Source organism: Diceros bicornis, chromosome 31 (genome assembly GCF_020826845.1).
Source record: "Diceros bicornis minor isolate mBicDic1 chromosome 31, mDicBic1.mat.cur, whole genome shotgun sequence".
In the NCBI taxonomy this organism is placed as follows: Eukaryota; Metazoa; Chordata; class Mammalia; order Perissodactyla; family Rhinocerotidae; genus Diceros; species Diceros bicornis.
In genome coordinates, this window is record NC_080770.1 from 7,024,272 (window position 1) to 7,040,113 (window position 15,842).

The window sequence follows — 15,842 nt, forward strand, 5'->3', positions numbered from 1 at the left end:
GGCCCAGGGGCTGGGGCTTTGAGGGCCTGGGTGGGCTTCAGACCAGAAGGTCTTGGGTCTAGAGCAAGCCTCTAGTCTGGGAGGGGGGCTTCCTGAGGGGTAGCCCAGCCTCAAGGGGTGCCCTGCTGGGCCTGGCTCCTGGGAGGGGCTAGGACACAGAGCTGAGCAGCCGGATGAGACAATCGGCCCCTCCCGCTCACCCCGCCCAGGGCCTGGGCCCCTGACCCCACGCCTTCCCGGCCCCAGCAGCTGGGTGTCTTTAGCAGGGTTATGCCAAGGGTGGGGGCAGGGGTGGAGTGACCTTCATGGCCGTCTTGGCCCCTCAGGCGCTCGGGCAGGCAGCCTGAGTGGACCCCAGAGGCCCTGAGGGGCTGGCCCTGCCTGGCCCAGGCAGGGCCAACAGGGTTACAGACCCTTGCTGCCCTGCTAGGCAAGGCCTCTGCCAGAGAGCCGAGAAGGACCAGTGCCAGGGAGGTTTTCCTGCCAAGTCAGAGCCCTTTGCTACTGCCACCCTCTGAGCCCCTGCCTCCCAGGCCGGGCTGATGCTCAGAGGACCCAGCTGCCCCTGCGGGGTAACAGGAAGAAAGGATGGGGCTGGGGGCAGGATGAGGGCACAGGAAGTGCCTTTCTTGGAACTCTGCACCAAAATAGCCCGTTCTGTCCCTTCTCTGGGCCTCAGTGTCCCACAGGGGGAGGTTGTGTCACCAAGGAGACCTTCACCAGGGAGGGGCCTGAGCTGACCTTAGTCTGGCTTTTGCTCGCCACCCTCCTCCCCGCTCCCCTGCCAGCCCTCACCATCCCCGCCCCAGGCCCTGCCCCACTTTGAAGTCCTAACATAAATATCATGTCTGCTTGGGTTCCCCTTCCTGGCCGGTCACAGCCCCCAGACCTGGCTCCCACCCCAGCCAGCCCTGGGGGTGCAGGCCGGGGGAGAGGAGGGAGGCCTGGACCACCCAGGGAAGGTGGCAGGCCAGAGACCCTGAGACAGAAACCGGGAGACAGAGGGAGTGAGACACCAGAGACTGAGAGGGGAGACACGGAAGTGGGCAGAGAACGGAGAGAAAGACCCCAGAAACCAACAAGGTGACACTCCTGGGGACGGGAGAGGAGACAGAGAGACCCCCAACACAGAGAGGGAAGAGAGGAAGAGGGAGGAAGAGGCCTGCAGTCCGAGGGAGGGACAGTGAGACGTGAGAGATCCCTGGGGACAGCGAAGGGACAGGAAGAAGAGGGGAAAGTTCCAGGGTGTGGGTGGAGGTGGGGGAGGCTGAGACCGGGTAGCAGTGGGAAGGACGTGATGGAAAGAGAAATGTCCCTGGCAACAGGGTGACCGACCATCCTTGTTTGCCCGGGGCTGAGGAGGTGCCCAGGACACAGGACTTGCAGTGCTAAGCCCGGGAAAGTCCTCAGCAAACTGGGACAAGTTGGTCATCGTAGGTGGCAGACCTCTGCCAGACACCACAGGGACCAGAGTCCACGCCCATAGGTACCCCTCGCACAGAGGAGGCAGCAGCTGCCCGAGAGGGGCCAGCAGGGCTGCCCTGGAGCACACAGCAAGGCCAGGGCAGGGCCAGTCTCACGGCCTCGCCATGGACCCTCAGAGCCAGAGGACCCACCAGAGGGAGGACAGGAGCACTGAGGGTCAGGAGAGAACCTGGCCCAGCCTGGGATCCCCAGACTCAGGGACAGCCCCTGCACTGCCTCCACTGCTGTGTGACCTGGGGCAAGCCTTGTCCCTCTCTGGGCTGTGGGCACACTGAGGGGAAGGGCTGGGCCCTTCTGCCTCTGATGTGGGTTCCAGGGCTCCCTTCCTTGTGGGCAAATGTGGCCAGATGTTCAGGTTAGGTGTCTGCCAGGAGACGGACTGGGGCCCCAGCTTGGGCCAGATTGGGCAATCTGGGGGGCGCCATATGCTTCTCTTCTCACAGCTGTGGGCCCGCGGGGATACACACACGTCACCCAGCTGTGCGCACCCACAGCAATGCTGGGCCTGTGCAAGTGCACAGACCTGCGCATGCATGTGGACACGTACAGACACCCAGGTACACCCACAAACACACACACAGTCTCTCTCCAAGGCAAAGACACGCCGCCGCCCCGCCCAGCTGTCAGAATCATTTACCCCCAGCGGCTAGACCCGGACAACACCCCTTCTTCCTGGGCCCCACCTTCCCCAAGCCTCTTTCCCCTACCCTGTCCAGTCCCCCGCACCGCCCTCCTTCCTGCGGGCTCTCCCATCCAGAAGCTCACAGGGTGTGGCACCAGCACGTGGTGGGGGGGCCCACAATTGCTGCCCTCCCTCCCAGATTCCTCTCCCTCCCCATTCCTGCCCTGGGACCTCTCCCACCTCCCCTTCTGCGGCTCCCACCCAAGACCAGGCGCCTCCCGCCCACCCGTCGGCCCTTCCTCCTGACAGCCCAAAGGCTGGGGTGGTTTGGGAAGAATTTAGAAATGGAGGGAGCTGGGGGGATGGGAAGAAAAGAAAAAGGAGGAAAGGAGGTGATTTGTACATAAAGCAATGTGCTGGCTCAGCGGCTGGGCGTGCCAAGGCTCTCTAGGACGCCTGCCCAGGGGGGCGCCCCCCAATCATACTCAACCCCCCCATCCTGGCTGTTCCACTGGGCCCTCTTCGGGCCAGCCCCTCTGCAGGCCGCCTTCACCCCCACCCCCACGGGCCCACACACCACATCCAAAACCACCGTCTGGCTTGTCCCAGGAGCTGGAAGACAAGGCTCCTTCTGGGGAAGTGGGCTTCTGTTTTCACGCCCCTCTTGAGGTGAGTTCTCCCCATAAGGCCTATGATCAGAGCAGAGAACCCCACCCTCTTGACCCCCAATGTGAGTCGAGCCTGGTGTCCTGAGCTGTCTCCACCTCAGTCAGGGAGACATTGACCTCAGGCCCCAACAGAGAAACCAGGCTGTGTGGGAACAGAGAAGCATTACACACGATCCCTGCCAGTGGTAGCCAAGCTCTCCCGCCCTCCTGGGCTGCACCCCTCCAGATCCACAGTTACATTCTGAGCATGCCATCCATCATGGTGACAACTAGTTATGAATTAGCATTTCTGCCTGAATCTCTGTATCCAACCATGCACCTAAACATCTTCTCATCCACACTCCCATCCACTTAGCCATCTATCCATCCATCCACTTACTCATACCTACATCCATCCATCTACCCATTCTCCTACCTAACCACCCTTCCATCCATCCATCCATCCATCCCTCTAGCCATCCCTCTAGCCAGCCTTCCATCCATCCATCCATCCATCCATCCATCCATCCATCCATCCACCCACCCACCCATCCATCCGTCTATCCATCCATCCATCCATCCATCCATCCATCCATGCATCCATCCATCCATCCACCCATCCATCCGTCTATCCATCCATCCATCCATCCATCCATCCATCCATCCATCCCTCTATCCATCCATCCATCCCTCTATCCATCCTTCCCTGCATCCCTCTATCCATCCTTCCCTCCATCCCTCTATCCATCCATCCATCCATCCTTCCAACCACCCATCCATCCATCCATTCATCCTCCCATCCTCCAAGCATTTACTGCATCAATTAGTATATTCTCTGTGCTATGGGGGAACCAAGATGAGTCAGACCGAACAGAACTAGCAGGAAGAGTGAGACCACAACCAGCCATTCTCTATCCCCTCACCGCCAGCTCCCTGATGCTGTGCCCACTATCCCCTGTCCTGACTGGCCAGTCTCAATCCCACCTCTCCCAACCTGGACGGGGGAAGGTGAGTGCTAGGCACCCACCCAAAGTGGGCACCCAGGTGCGTCTCCAAACCTCATTCTCTCCCTACCAAACCCTTAGCCTTGTTGGGCTCAGAGGTGCCCCACTCCCCCCTACTCCCGCCCCCCTCCTGGCTCAGGCTTCCCTCCACTTGCAAGTAGGCCCAGCCACACCATCTGGAATTTGGCCTTTGACCCTCCTCCTCCTTCTTCCCTTGCCTGCCCCCCAATGCCTCACCCCAACTGAGGCTGGAGTCCTGACCTCTGATCTGACCCACCCACTCACCAGACGGCCTGCAGCCTCCCCTCAGACGCCCCAGCACTGGCCATTGCCCGAATCATGACTGGGCCCGCCACACCCTTGGACCAGGCTCTGGCCCGCCCCTAAGGAGCCTCCAGAGGCTGCCTCCCCTAGCCCGACCCGCCCTGCTGCCCGGCTCTCCAGCCAGCTCCCTCGCCCCTCCCAGACTGTTGCAACAACCTCCTAACTGGTCCCTGGCCTCTGGTCCCCCTCCACCCACCACACACCAACCACAGTGATCTCCCATCATGCCTCCTCCCCATGGCGCCCGTGATGGAGGCCAGCCAGCTTCACTGCCTTCCAAGCCTCTACTCCTTTCTGATATTCTCTCTCCACTCCTCACTGTCCCTCTGGATGCCCCTCACTCCAGGCCCAGCGGAGCCCTTGGTATTCTCCAAATGCATCTTGAGTGCTCCCACCTCAGCACTTTTGCCCAGCTGTGCCTTCTTCCTGTCAGGCCTTCCTCCTACCCTCCTATCCTCATTTCTTGATGTCACGCTCAACTCTCAGACTGTGCTCACATGACTCCTTGGGTGCTGCAGCAAAAAGAGAACTGGAATGAGAGCCAGGAGGCTTTGGTTCTGGTCCCGGCCCTGCCACCGACTTGCTCTGAGACTCCCTGGGCCTCAGTGTCCCCACCTGCAAAAAGGCTTGCTGATTTCCAGAGATCGCCCAGTTCTAGGATGGTTTGACTTCTGGCGGAGGCTGGGTGAGTGTGGGGAGCAAGTGGGCTTTGGCTCCAGGCAGAATCCCAGCTTCCGCCCTGCCTCTCCCTGAGCTAGGTTCTTCACTCACCCGAGTCTCATTCATTCAACAAACTCTATTGAGCAGCATCTATGGGCCAGGAGCTTTCCAGGCTCGGGGGATACAGTACGGAATGAGCTCACAGTCTCCTAGGGCAGGAGGTCTCCACTGGGGACAATATTGCCCCCAGGGAACATGACATTAGGCAATGTCTGGAGACATTTTTCATTGTCCCAACCAGAGGGATGCTATTGGCATCCAGGTAGAAGCAGGGATGCTGCTAAACATCTTGCAATGCACAGCCCAGTCCCTACAAGAGCTAATTACCCAGCCCTGAATGTCAATAACACCGAGGTTGAGAAACCCTGGCTATTGGGGGATTCAGGCCAACAAGTAAACATATCCTGTGTCAGATAGTGATCAGTGCAAAGGAGAAAAGTGAAACAAGACCAGGGGGCCAGGGAGCCCGGGGGATGATGGAGGGGAGGGTTGGGCAGGGACTTAAAGAAAGAGAAGAGGCAAAGCATTCGAATATCGCAAAGACTGTTCCAGGCAGGGAAACAGCCAAGGCAAAGGCCCTGAGACAGATGTGCCTGGTGAGCTCAAGGAACAGCCATGAGGACAGAGTGGCTGGAGCAGAGTGAGTGACGGGGAGAGAGTGGGATGAGAAGTTTGGGGGCAGATCACATGGGCTTGAAGGCCGTGGCGAAGACTTTGGCATTTCTTCTGAGTGAGATGAGGGCCGCAAGGGTTCTGAGCAGAGAAATGGCTGGATCTGACTTAGGTTTTAAAAGGATCCCTCTGGCAGGGTGGAGAAGGCAAGAGAGAGACCAGAGGAGAGGCTGTTGCAAGAATCTAAACGGAAGATGATAGTGACATCGGCCAGAGGTGGGTGGCAGGCAAGGTGGTGAGAAGCCATCAGATTCTGGATCTATTTTGAAGGTGAAGCCAACAGGATTTGCTGCGAGATTGGATGTCGGGTGTGGGAGAAAGAGGAGTCAAGGATGATCTCAAGGCTTTGGGTCTGAGCCATGGAAGGATGAACTGCCTCGTATTGACTCTCCTCTCATGAGAAGGGGGATAATTCTGTGTGCTTCACAGACGTAGACCTTGAAAGGACCACCTTCCAGGCATATAGCAAGTACTTCAAAAGCCCTGGTTCTGGAAGGGACTGGCTGTGTCTGCAGGGCCAGCCCTGGCACTGTAAGGTGGTTAGCAGAGCTGCCCTTGTCCCCACCCCCCACCCAGATTTGCTCAGAAGACTAAGGAACATTTGCCTCATGCTTTGCAGCTGACACAGCACATCTGCAAACACTGAGTGCTGTGACACAATCGCCCTGCTGAGCTGCAAGGCCCTGACACATTACCCCCATTTTGTAGATAAGAAAAATGGAGACCCAGAGAGGGTCAGTGACTTCCCGGCAGTCACACAGCAGATGGGTGGCAGCATGGGAAGCTGGACCAGGATAGCACACTGAGGGGCAGAACCTTTCCTCCATGTCCCCACCCCCGGCTCAAACTTCTGCTAAGAGTGCAGTGGGTGTGCATGGGTTAATGTGACAACCAGATCCCCAGGGACCATCCTGGATAATGGGCTCAGTGCACATGCCTCCAGAGGCTTCCAGGAGGGGCGGGAAGAGGACCCTGGCCAGGCCCACGCAGCAGGCCCTGGGGGCAGGGAGGGCTCCACACACGAAGCCTGTGTCACACACATGTATGTGTCAGTGTGTGCCCCATGCCCATACATGGCCTCTCACCAGCCCCCTCCCAGCCAGCCCTGCCCACCATAAGAGCAGCCCAGCCCCTGCCCAGCCCCCTCCCCCATGCACCCTGCCCTCCTGCAGCAGGAGCCCAGAGAAGCATTTCCTGTCTGGGGGCTGCTTCCTCCCCCTCTGAGCCCAGGTTCCCAGGGCCCCAGGCTGAGCAGAGGTGAAGGGAGGGCAGCCCCCTGCCCCTCCTCCTTCCCCACACAAACCCCGTCCAGTCCAGCTGGAGCCAGGAGGCGTGGCGGGGAAGGTTGAGGCAGGAGCTCTGTATATAAATGAGGGGCTGAGGATGCCCGTGCCTGTGTGACCAAGGCGGTTCCCACTCAGGGCCTGCGCACGAATGTGAAGGACTTCATGTGTGAGGGCATGTAGGAGGCCACACCACTTTTGTATGTGCACCTAAGGGGCTTAGCATGTTGGAGCATGTGCACGTGTGGGAAGGGGGGCTGCAGGCCAGCGTGGGTCTATGGTGAGGGGAAGGGCTTAGCGTGTCAGAGCACTTGCAGATCTGGGAGGAAGGGACAGAGTGTTGAGAGCGGTCGTGTTGAGAGCGGTCCTGCGTGGGGACAGGAGCACACACATGTGATGTGACGGGCATGAGTCAGAGCATGTTTCCGCACGCATGACAAGCAGTTGGGCTGTGAGACTGTTCACTTGTCTGATGAGGTTGGTGTGTCCCGATTTGGGTCTCTGTGAGTCTCTGGGAAGCGACCTCACCCCACTGCCAACAGCCCCAGACTGCGCTGGAGTTTTGAGGGTCGTCCAGCCTCATCAGGCAGGCAGTTCCTTCTCCCCTTGACTCCCAGCCCGTTAGCTGCGCCTCCTTCCCTCTCCCGCCCCCACCCCCAGCACCCCCCACCCCTGTCCCCCGCCCGACTGCTTCCTGCTCTGGTGGCCCCAGGGGAGCGGGAGCAGGGAGCTGGCAGCGGCCCCAGCCCACTCCTTACAAGGCCCGAGCCCGGCCCCGGCCCGCCCCCGGCCCGCCCGCCGGAGGCCCCTGTCCCTCCCCCTGTCAAGAGCGGCCGCGGGCCCGGCCCGGGCCAGTCGGGGGGCGTCGCGATGCTGCTGCGCCTGCTGCTGGCCTGGGCGGCCGCGGTGCCCACGCTGGGCCAGGCCCCCTGGGCCACCGAGCCCCGTGCCGCCTGCGGCCCCAACAGCTGCTATGCCCTCTTCCCGCGGCGCCGCACCTTCCTGGAGGCCTGGCGGGCCTGCCGCGAGCTTGGGGGCGACCTGGCCACTCCACGGACCCCCGAGGAAGCCCAGCGCGTGGACAGCCTGGTGGGCGCGGGCCCGGCCAGCCAGCTGCTGTGGATCGGGCTGCAGCGGCAGGCCCGCCAATGCCAGCCGCAGCGCCCGCTGCGCGGCTTCACGTGGACCACGGGGGACCAGGACACGGCCTTCACCAACTGGGCCCAGCCGGCCACCGGGGCGCCCTGCCCGGCCCAGCGCTGTGCGGCCCTTGAGGCGAGTGGCGAGCATCGCTGGCTTGAGGGCTCCTGCACGCTGGCCGTCGATGGCTACCTGTGCCAGTTCGGCTTCGAGGGCTCCTGCCCAGCGTTGCCGGATGAGGCGGGCCAGGCCGGCCCAGCTGTCTACACCACGCCCTTCCACCTGGTCTCCACCGAGTTTGAATGGCTGCCCTACGGCTCTGTGGCTGCTGTGCCGTGCCAGGCCGGCAGAGAAGCCTCTCTGCTCTGTGTGAAACGGCCTGACGGCGGTGTGGGCTGGTCGCGGGCTGGGCCCTTGTGCCCAGGTACCGGCTGCGGCCCGGACAACGGGGGCTGTGAACACGAGTGCGTGGAGGAGGTGGATGGTCGTGTGTCCTGTCGCTGCTCCGAAGGCTTCCGGCTGGCAGCAGACGGGCATAGCTGCGAGGACCCCTGTGCCCACGCCCCGTGTGAGCAGCAATGTGAGCCTGGCGGGCCACAGGGCTACAGCTGCCACTGTCGCCTGGGTTTCCGGCCAGCCGAGGATGAGTCGCATCGCTGCGTGGACACAGATGAGTGCCAGATCGCCGGCGTGTGCCAGCAGATGTGCGTTAACTACATTGGTGGCTTCGAGTGCTACTGCAGTGAGGGCCACGAGCTCGAGGCCGATGGCATCAGCTGCAGCCCCGCTGGGGCCATGGGTGCTCGGGCTTCCCAGGACCTTGGGGACAAGTTGCTGGATATGGAGGAGGATGAAGAGGACGAAGATGAGGCCTGGGAGGCCTTCAATGGTGGCTGGACAGAGATGCCTGGGATCCCGTGGATGGAGGCCACGCAGCTGCCCGACTTTGGCCTGGCCTATAGACCCGGCTTCCCAGAGGATGGAGAGCAGCCGATGCCATACCTGGACCCCACCTGGCCACCCCCACTTAGTGCCCCGAGGGTCCCCTACCACTCCTCAGTGCTCTCTGTCATCCAGCCGGTGGTGGTCTCTGCCACACGCCCCACATTGCCCTCTGCCCACCAACCCCCTATTATCTCTGCCACACGCCCACCCCTGGCCCCTGCCCCTCAGCCCCCCATGATCCCTGCCATGCACCCAGCTCTGCCGCTTGACCACCAGTTCCCCATGATCTCAGCCAACTATCCGGATCTGCCCTCTGCCCACCAACCCCCCATTATCTCTGCCACTCATCCAGCACAGGCCCCTGCCCACCAGCTCCCAATTAGCTCAGCCAGATATCCTGATCTGTCGCCTGCCCACCAGTCTCCCATGCTTCCAGTCACCCAAGTCGCTGATACCCAGACCACCACTCATTTGCCTCCAATCCCAGCTAACCACAGCCCTCTGGTCACCACCTCCAGTGCCCATCAACCCCCTGCGACCCCAGATGTCCCAGTCCTCAAAGCCCAGGCCACCCACCTTCCCATTACCTCGACTGTCCAGCCCCCTCTGACTACTACTTCCAGGTCCCCTGTGCCCCCTGCCCATCGAGTCCCTGTGCCTGCTGCCACCCAGCCCCCAGCCCTCCACATTCCCCTGCCCTCTCAGAGCCCCACTAACCATACTTCCCTCACCAGCCCTACACGCCCCCGTTCCAAAGCCCCACAAGTCCCAAAGGAAGGTGCCTCAGACCTCAAGCCGGCCTCATGGCTGCCCTCGGTGGCCCCCACAGCAGCCCCAACAGCCCTGGGAGAGGCCAGTCCGGCAGGCCACAGCCGGAGGGATGACCGGTGGCTGCTGGTGGCACTCCTAGTGCCAACATGCGTCTTCTTGGTGGTCCTACTTGCACTGGGCATCGTGTACTGCACCCGCTGTGGCCCCCACGCGCCCAACAAGCGCATTACAGACTGCTACCGCTGGGTCACCCATGCTGGGAGCAAGGGCCCGATGGAACCCATGCCCCACCGGGGCAGCCTCACAGGGGTGCAGACCTGCAGAACCAGCGTGTGATGGGGCGCAGGCCCCCCTCTGCGGGGTGGGGGGAAGGGGCATGCATTGGACACATGGCTCAGGCTGCACCAGGGACCCACGGGGGCTGCCCAGCTGGACAGAGGGCTTCCTGCTCCCCCGGGCCCAGCAAGGCTCCTCTCTCAGTCAGCCACTAGACTCGACTCTCGGGAACTCTGCTCCCCGCCCCAGCACTCACAACGGAGGAGATGCTGAGGCCCCCAGGACCTCAAGGGGCGGGTGCTGGGGTCTTCTCCAATAAACGGGGTGCCAACCTCACCCAAAGCTCCTGACCCCCTTTGGTGCCTGAGGGGTGGGTCTGGGAGGACTCAGCAAAAAGGAGGAGACCTTCCTTCAGCTTGTCTGGGCCCCCGAGGAAAGAAGGTAAGACCCCTCAAGGAAGGGTATGCTTCAGGGATTCTCAGGGAAACAGGAGCCCAGAGAGGGCAGAGCCTTGCCCGAGGTCACACAGTGAGCACAGGAGTGGGAGGTCTGGCGTGGAGAGAATTCCATATTTTTTCCTCTTTTTACCAAAACTCCAAGGTGGGGCTGAATCTGGCGGAGGGTTCTGGAATGAGGGCTTTTGCTGAACTGGAGCCAAATTGGGGTTTAGGGGTCAAAGCTAGGCTCTGGGCCTGGAGATTCTGGGGAGTGAAGCGGGTCTAGTGGGTGTGCTTCTCCTAACTTTCTTCTGGTATTTTTCTTCCCATCCCTGCAGGCTGCTCAGAAGTTGGTGGCAGGGCCTCAGGGTCACTTAAGGGTGCCTCCACCCCTCTGGGTTGTAGGTGCCCTGGAGGCGCTCCTCCCCCCTGCTCTGGGGAGAAGGTGGGAGTCAGAGCGCAGCAGGCTGAGATGGGGAGATCACGGAACCCAGGAGAAATATCCCCCTTCCAGGTCCCTGGGCAGTCTCCTGAGCAAGGCCTTCCAGTCTCGGGCCACACTGTGCCCTTCTCCCTGTGGGTAGCGTCAAGACAGAGAGAACCCAGGAGACCCCAGCTTGAGCGACGGTACAGGCTGCTCAAGGCTGAGGTATCCCATGAACGGGAGGAGGGGACGGACGATCAAAAATTACAGCCAGAGGGACCCGGCAACCGCCCTCATCCTGGGCTCACTGCCTTGGGGACGGGGAGAGGCGGGACCTGAGTGGGCGGGGGAGGCGCCGGTTCCCAGCGCCTCTGTAATTTTTCAGTTGCGGCCTCTAAGGGGTCTCTAATTAGGACGGAGCAGAACCACCACGACCACCCGGGCAGGCGAGTAGGGGTGTCCCAGAGCCCCCTTCCCTACCCCCCCCCCCGGTGCCCTATGCCACCCTCTGGCCCGCGGGACTGGGCCTGGGCTGGGCCCCAGGGGAGCAGAAGAGGAGGGGCTGCAGCTGGGGACTAAGCTGGAGGCCGCAGAGGGGGCGGAGAGAACGCTACGCACCGCCCCCGGACCCCCGCTCTCACGTTCCCCTAACTCAAACCAGACGCCCCCGCCAGATCCTGCCCAAGCTTTTAACCTCGGAGACGCCGCCGGAGAGGCTCGCTGGATGGGAGTGAGGGTCGCGGGGTGGCCCAGAAGCCTGGGTCTGAGAAGGAAGTGGGGGCGCAGCCTGGGAGGTGACAAAGCCTGCCTGGACCGGATGGTCTGGAGCTCCCTCCTGTGACTCTGGGCAGGGGATCCAGAGCGCCCCAAGGGCAGGAAGGAGTTAAACGCACTGCTGTCGGAGGGAGGGGATGGGAGTGGGGAAGGGGGCCCAGAGCCGGCTCTTTGTCATCCGTAATGAGCACCAGATGCGGAGCTGCGTGCGGGCCTAAACAGACGGCCTCCCAGGGCAGAGCCCCCGCCTGCGTCGAGCCGGTGCTCCGCCCAGGCTCGGAGCTAGGTCTCAGGCCCCGCCCACTGACTCTCAGGCTCCGCCCCATTCAGGCGCGAACCCGGCCTGCACACTGACACCGGCATTACCAGCCGGGTCCCTCGAAGCTACGAGCCACGCCCACCCACCGCGGTCAAGAGCCCCCTCGGGAGCTCTCCAGAAGCCCCGCCCCCTGCCAGCTCAGAGATTCCTGCAGAACTATTTCCCCGCCCCTCTGCCCTATCAGCTCCGCCCCGGCCGAGGCTGTACCGATGGCCCCGCCCACTAGCGCCGTAAGCCCCGCCTCCTCAGCGCGGCTCGCACAGAGATTGGCAGTTATTCGTTCTCACTTCCAGGACGTACGAACTCCGCCCAGACTTTACACATTCTCCTCACGCAGCGTTGAGTGCCCCGCCTAACCGAACTACAAGCTCCGCCCCTTCACAGAGTCGGGACTCCGTCCACGAGTGCAGGGAATCCCGCAGAGATATTAGCTCTATCCAGGAGATGAAAACCCCGCCCTCCAGGAGTCTACGCGTTCCTCTCAAGCGCCTCTGCAGGCTCCGCCCCCAGCCACAAGCCACGCCCCCTCACCGAGAGTCCCAAATCGCAGGGGCGGAGTCCCAGACCGGCCTCACGAGAGGAAGAGCTCCCCCCACGTGCGGCTGACACACTTTCCCCTCACACTGAGGTAATGGCCCACCCACACAGAGCCCCCGTCCCCGCCCACTAAGAATGCCCACAAGCCCCGCCCCGGACGGTCTCTGAAGTCCCGCCCACCCAGAGCGCCCCGCGCGCGGGGCTTTGCGCACAAGTACCGCCTACGAAGAGAACGTAAGCCAACCTCTTCTCTCAGGCCCCGCCTCCTACTGACGGATAGCCCCGCCCACCTTTAGGCCCCACCTTCCTGGGAGGCAGGCCCCGCCCGCTCGGTGCCTGGTGCTCTCGGGGGCGCGCTCCACCTTCTGGGCGTGTTCAGACCCACCAGTCCTCCGAACCCCTAGTACCTGACCGGGATGCCCCTGACCCCGGCCCTGGGCCCTTTCTCCTTCCCTACCCACGGTTTCCGTTCGTCTAGATTGCGGGTTCTCTGGAGGGAGCTCCAAGACGGTGTCGAGACCCCGGCGGACGGCGTCCATGAATGGGCCTCTGGCGCCACCTGCCTTCGGCGCCGCGGCTTGCAGCACCCGGGAGGCCTCAGTCCAGCCCCTCTCCCAAGGCACATTAGTTGCTCAATAAACAGTTGCTTAATTTATTAAATGTTTGTGTTACTCTATCTGCCGACTGCCGCCGGCAAAACAGCAGATCTGCTTCCTCCGTCGTATCTGGAAGACCCCAGGGGGCTTCACACCGCCCTCGAGCCACACTGTGAGCTGAGGCGGCCCCCACCCGTCTTTACAGAGGCTGGTCGGATTCTTGCTGTCACTTCCCCACGAATCCGTTTTCGCAGGGGAGAAAGCACAGCCTCTCACCTGGAGGCGCAGAGTTCTTAGGGCTAGGTCCTCCCTCCCCCAGCTAGCGCACCAAAGTGTAGACGCCTTCCCCAGGGGGTGTGTTTGGCGGAGGTGTGTTTGGGCTCAGAGGTCCTCCTGTGGGAGCTGGGGGTTAGTTTTTGGAGCAGGATTGATCTCAGGGCAGACCTCTACATCAGCGTTCATCACTGCATCTGAAAATATCAGCCTGCTCACTCCCACACTGACGGGCCCCCCCAGGAAGTCAGGAGACTCTGGGTTCAGTGCGAGGAGCTCAATAAAATGTTTTTCAAGCATTATTGGGACAGACAGGGGAGCTAAAGTTGAGGGGGTGCTGAGTTTAACTAGGTTCTTATCACAATTTACAGATGAGGAAGCTGAAGGCACTTGCCTGGGTGCCTGGTGTTAAGCCTCCTGCCCTATTTGACTGCATCAGTAAGCCGAGGTTTGAACAGGTGTAGATCTGTGATCTTCACCCCTAGAGCAGAGCCAGTCCGTAGTGACAGTCTTGTCTCTGGCCAGAAAATGCCCACTTCCCAGGGCACTCTCACCTTTAGTGGTGAGGCTGCAAGATGCAGGCTCCCAGGCTGTTCGCGCTATGGGTTGGGGGCGGGGGTGAAGGCTTCCTCACCCAGGACAAGTCGTTCGTCTGTGGTTTTGGCAGATGGTGCTAGTAAGTGAGGCATTGCCTGTGACCTCATGGGATCCAGACGAGGGGCCCGATCGAGGTGCAGCCTTAGGGCACCGGCAGTGGCCATGCTGTGGTTTTGGTAAGTTTAGGGATGTCTTGCCTGGAGGACAGCTTGCAGCTGTAAAGACCAGGCACTCTGCACCGGACAGCCTTGATTTCCAGCTCCGTTGCTTGAGGACTGGGGGACCTTAGGCGGGTTCCCGACTCACTCTGTGTTTGCCTCCTCATTTCAAAAACGGGCATACTATAGTACCCACTACAGCCCCAATAATCGGTCGGAGAGGAGAAAGGACTCTATGAGGAGAGTCGAGGTTTCCTGCTGGAAGCCAGTGAGGAGCTTCCGGGTGGCTGCATGAACCTGCTACCAGAAGTGCTGTCTGCTTTAGCTGGCACTGTGGAGCCCTGAGGACAGAGTCCAGAAACTGCTCATGGGAGAGCTGAATCGTGGAACCTGACGTCCCGACCCGCCAAGCCCCTGCCTCCCAGGTTCTCGAACACCTCGGGTTCACCACATCCTGAGTATTTCGGTGAGTTTTTCGTGGCACCCCTGGGCCAAAAAAACACCTAACATTTCCATTTAAAAAATAGTTAGGTCCAAGCAACATGAGAAGTACTTGTGTTTTAATACCTCAGTAGTCATTTGAAAAAATAATACACATACATTGAAAGATGCAAGAATATTTTATTTTATTCTTAAATAACCACAGTAACTTGCTAATGGGATGTGTGTGCCTGTTGGGCACTGCACAACTCCTCAAAACTTGGAATCAGATGGGACATCACCACTTTCGTTTCCTGCTCCACGTTAACTTTCCCTGCGGTACTTGCAGTTGCCAAAAACCCGGCTTTGCAAAGATATTATGTCATCAAAAGGAACGTAGTGCAATCCAGTGTCGAAACTGTGAACTGCCTCCAGCAGTTTGCCAGTTGTCTGACAGATGACTGGTATCTCTGTGTCTCTCTCAAAGTTTTGTGCTATTTCATGGTGGCCCTTTGAATTTGCTGTAGTGTGTGGGGCCTCACATCAAAGGAAGGGTCTTCTTGTTAGACACCAGGATCCTGATGGAGGACTCTTAGGAGGTCTGAGAAGAAGGTCTGGGATTGGGAATGCCTGTAATCCTTCCCCTCCCCCCTTTCTCGACTCTGTTGCCAGGCTTGTCGCATGGGTGGAGACTAAAATCCAAATGGCCCTGTGGGTGCTGTGCAAAATCAGGTTAGGAAGACGAGATCACATCCAGGATGAATGACAGAAGCCTGTGGAGGACATGCAAACCTGGATTTTGGGGTGCACTACCAGGCAGCAGAAAGCAAATATTTAGGTCTTGACGCATGGATGGTCGTGGGGGGCCTCAGGGAAGCTGGATTTTCTTGCTGTAACACAGGCGCCTGGGGGCAGCTCACTCCAGCCTGGACCTAGCACTGGTCCACGCTAGGGAGAGTCAGACTTCCCTTGGAATGATATAGACGAAGGAGTTCCAAGGTTTCAGGAGAAAGGAATGGTAAAATCAGTCTATCCTGCCCAGTAGCTGCCCAACCCACAGACTAATGTTTCACTAGGTCCCAGTGAGTCTCCTCTCTCGGTGGCCACTGAAAATCGGCTGATCATAGAAGCCCCGCAAGGCCTGGTTAAAGTGGGTGTTCCACCTGGAGATTTCAGAATAATAATCTCCCCGCTTCAAGGTCCTAACGTTAATCACACCTGCAAAGCCCCTTTTTCTGTGTAATATAGTCACAGGTTCGAGGGATTAGAATGCGGATATTTGGGGCCATGGTTCTGCCGACCACACTTAGGGACCAGGAAAATAGTTCCAGGTTGGTGTGAGATCCCACCAGCCATAGGAAGCAGGTCCTGCAGGGGAGCGCCCAGTAGGACAGAAGGTAAAATCGACCTTTTGTTGT

At 60.3% G+C, this 15,842-nt stretch overlaps 1 protein-coding gene across 1 annotated transcript; it reads left to right on the forward strand.

Annotated features, from left to right (window-relative positions):
• Nucleotides 1-7,627: 7,627 nt before the first annotated feature.
• CD248 (CD248 molecule) lies at nucleotides 7,628-10,236 on the forward strand. The gene has a single exon (XM_058526331.1). It carries the CDS (start codon nucleotides 7,628-7,630, stop codon nucleotides 9,947-9,949), a length of 2,322 nt encoding a protein of 773 aa, XP_058382314.1. The 3' UTR covers nucleotides 9,950-10,236.
• Nucleotides 10,237-15,842: the final 5,606 nt, after the last annotated feature.

What these genes read in the sequence shown, in the direction of transcription:
- CD248 (XM_058526331.1), top strand. Translation starts at nt 7,628, where the DNA reads ATGCTGCTGCGCCTGCTGCTGGCCTGGGCGGCCGCGGTGCCCACGCTG.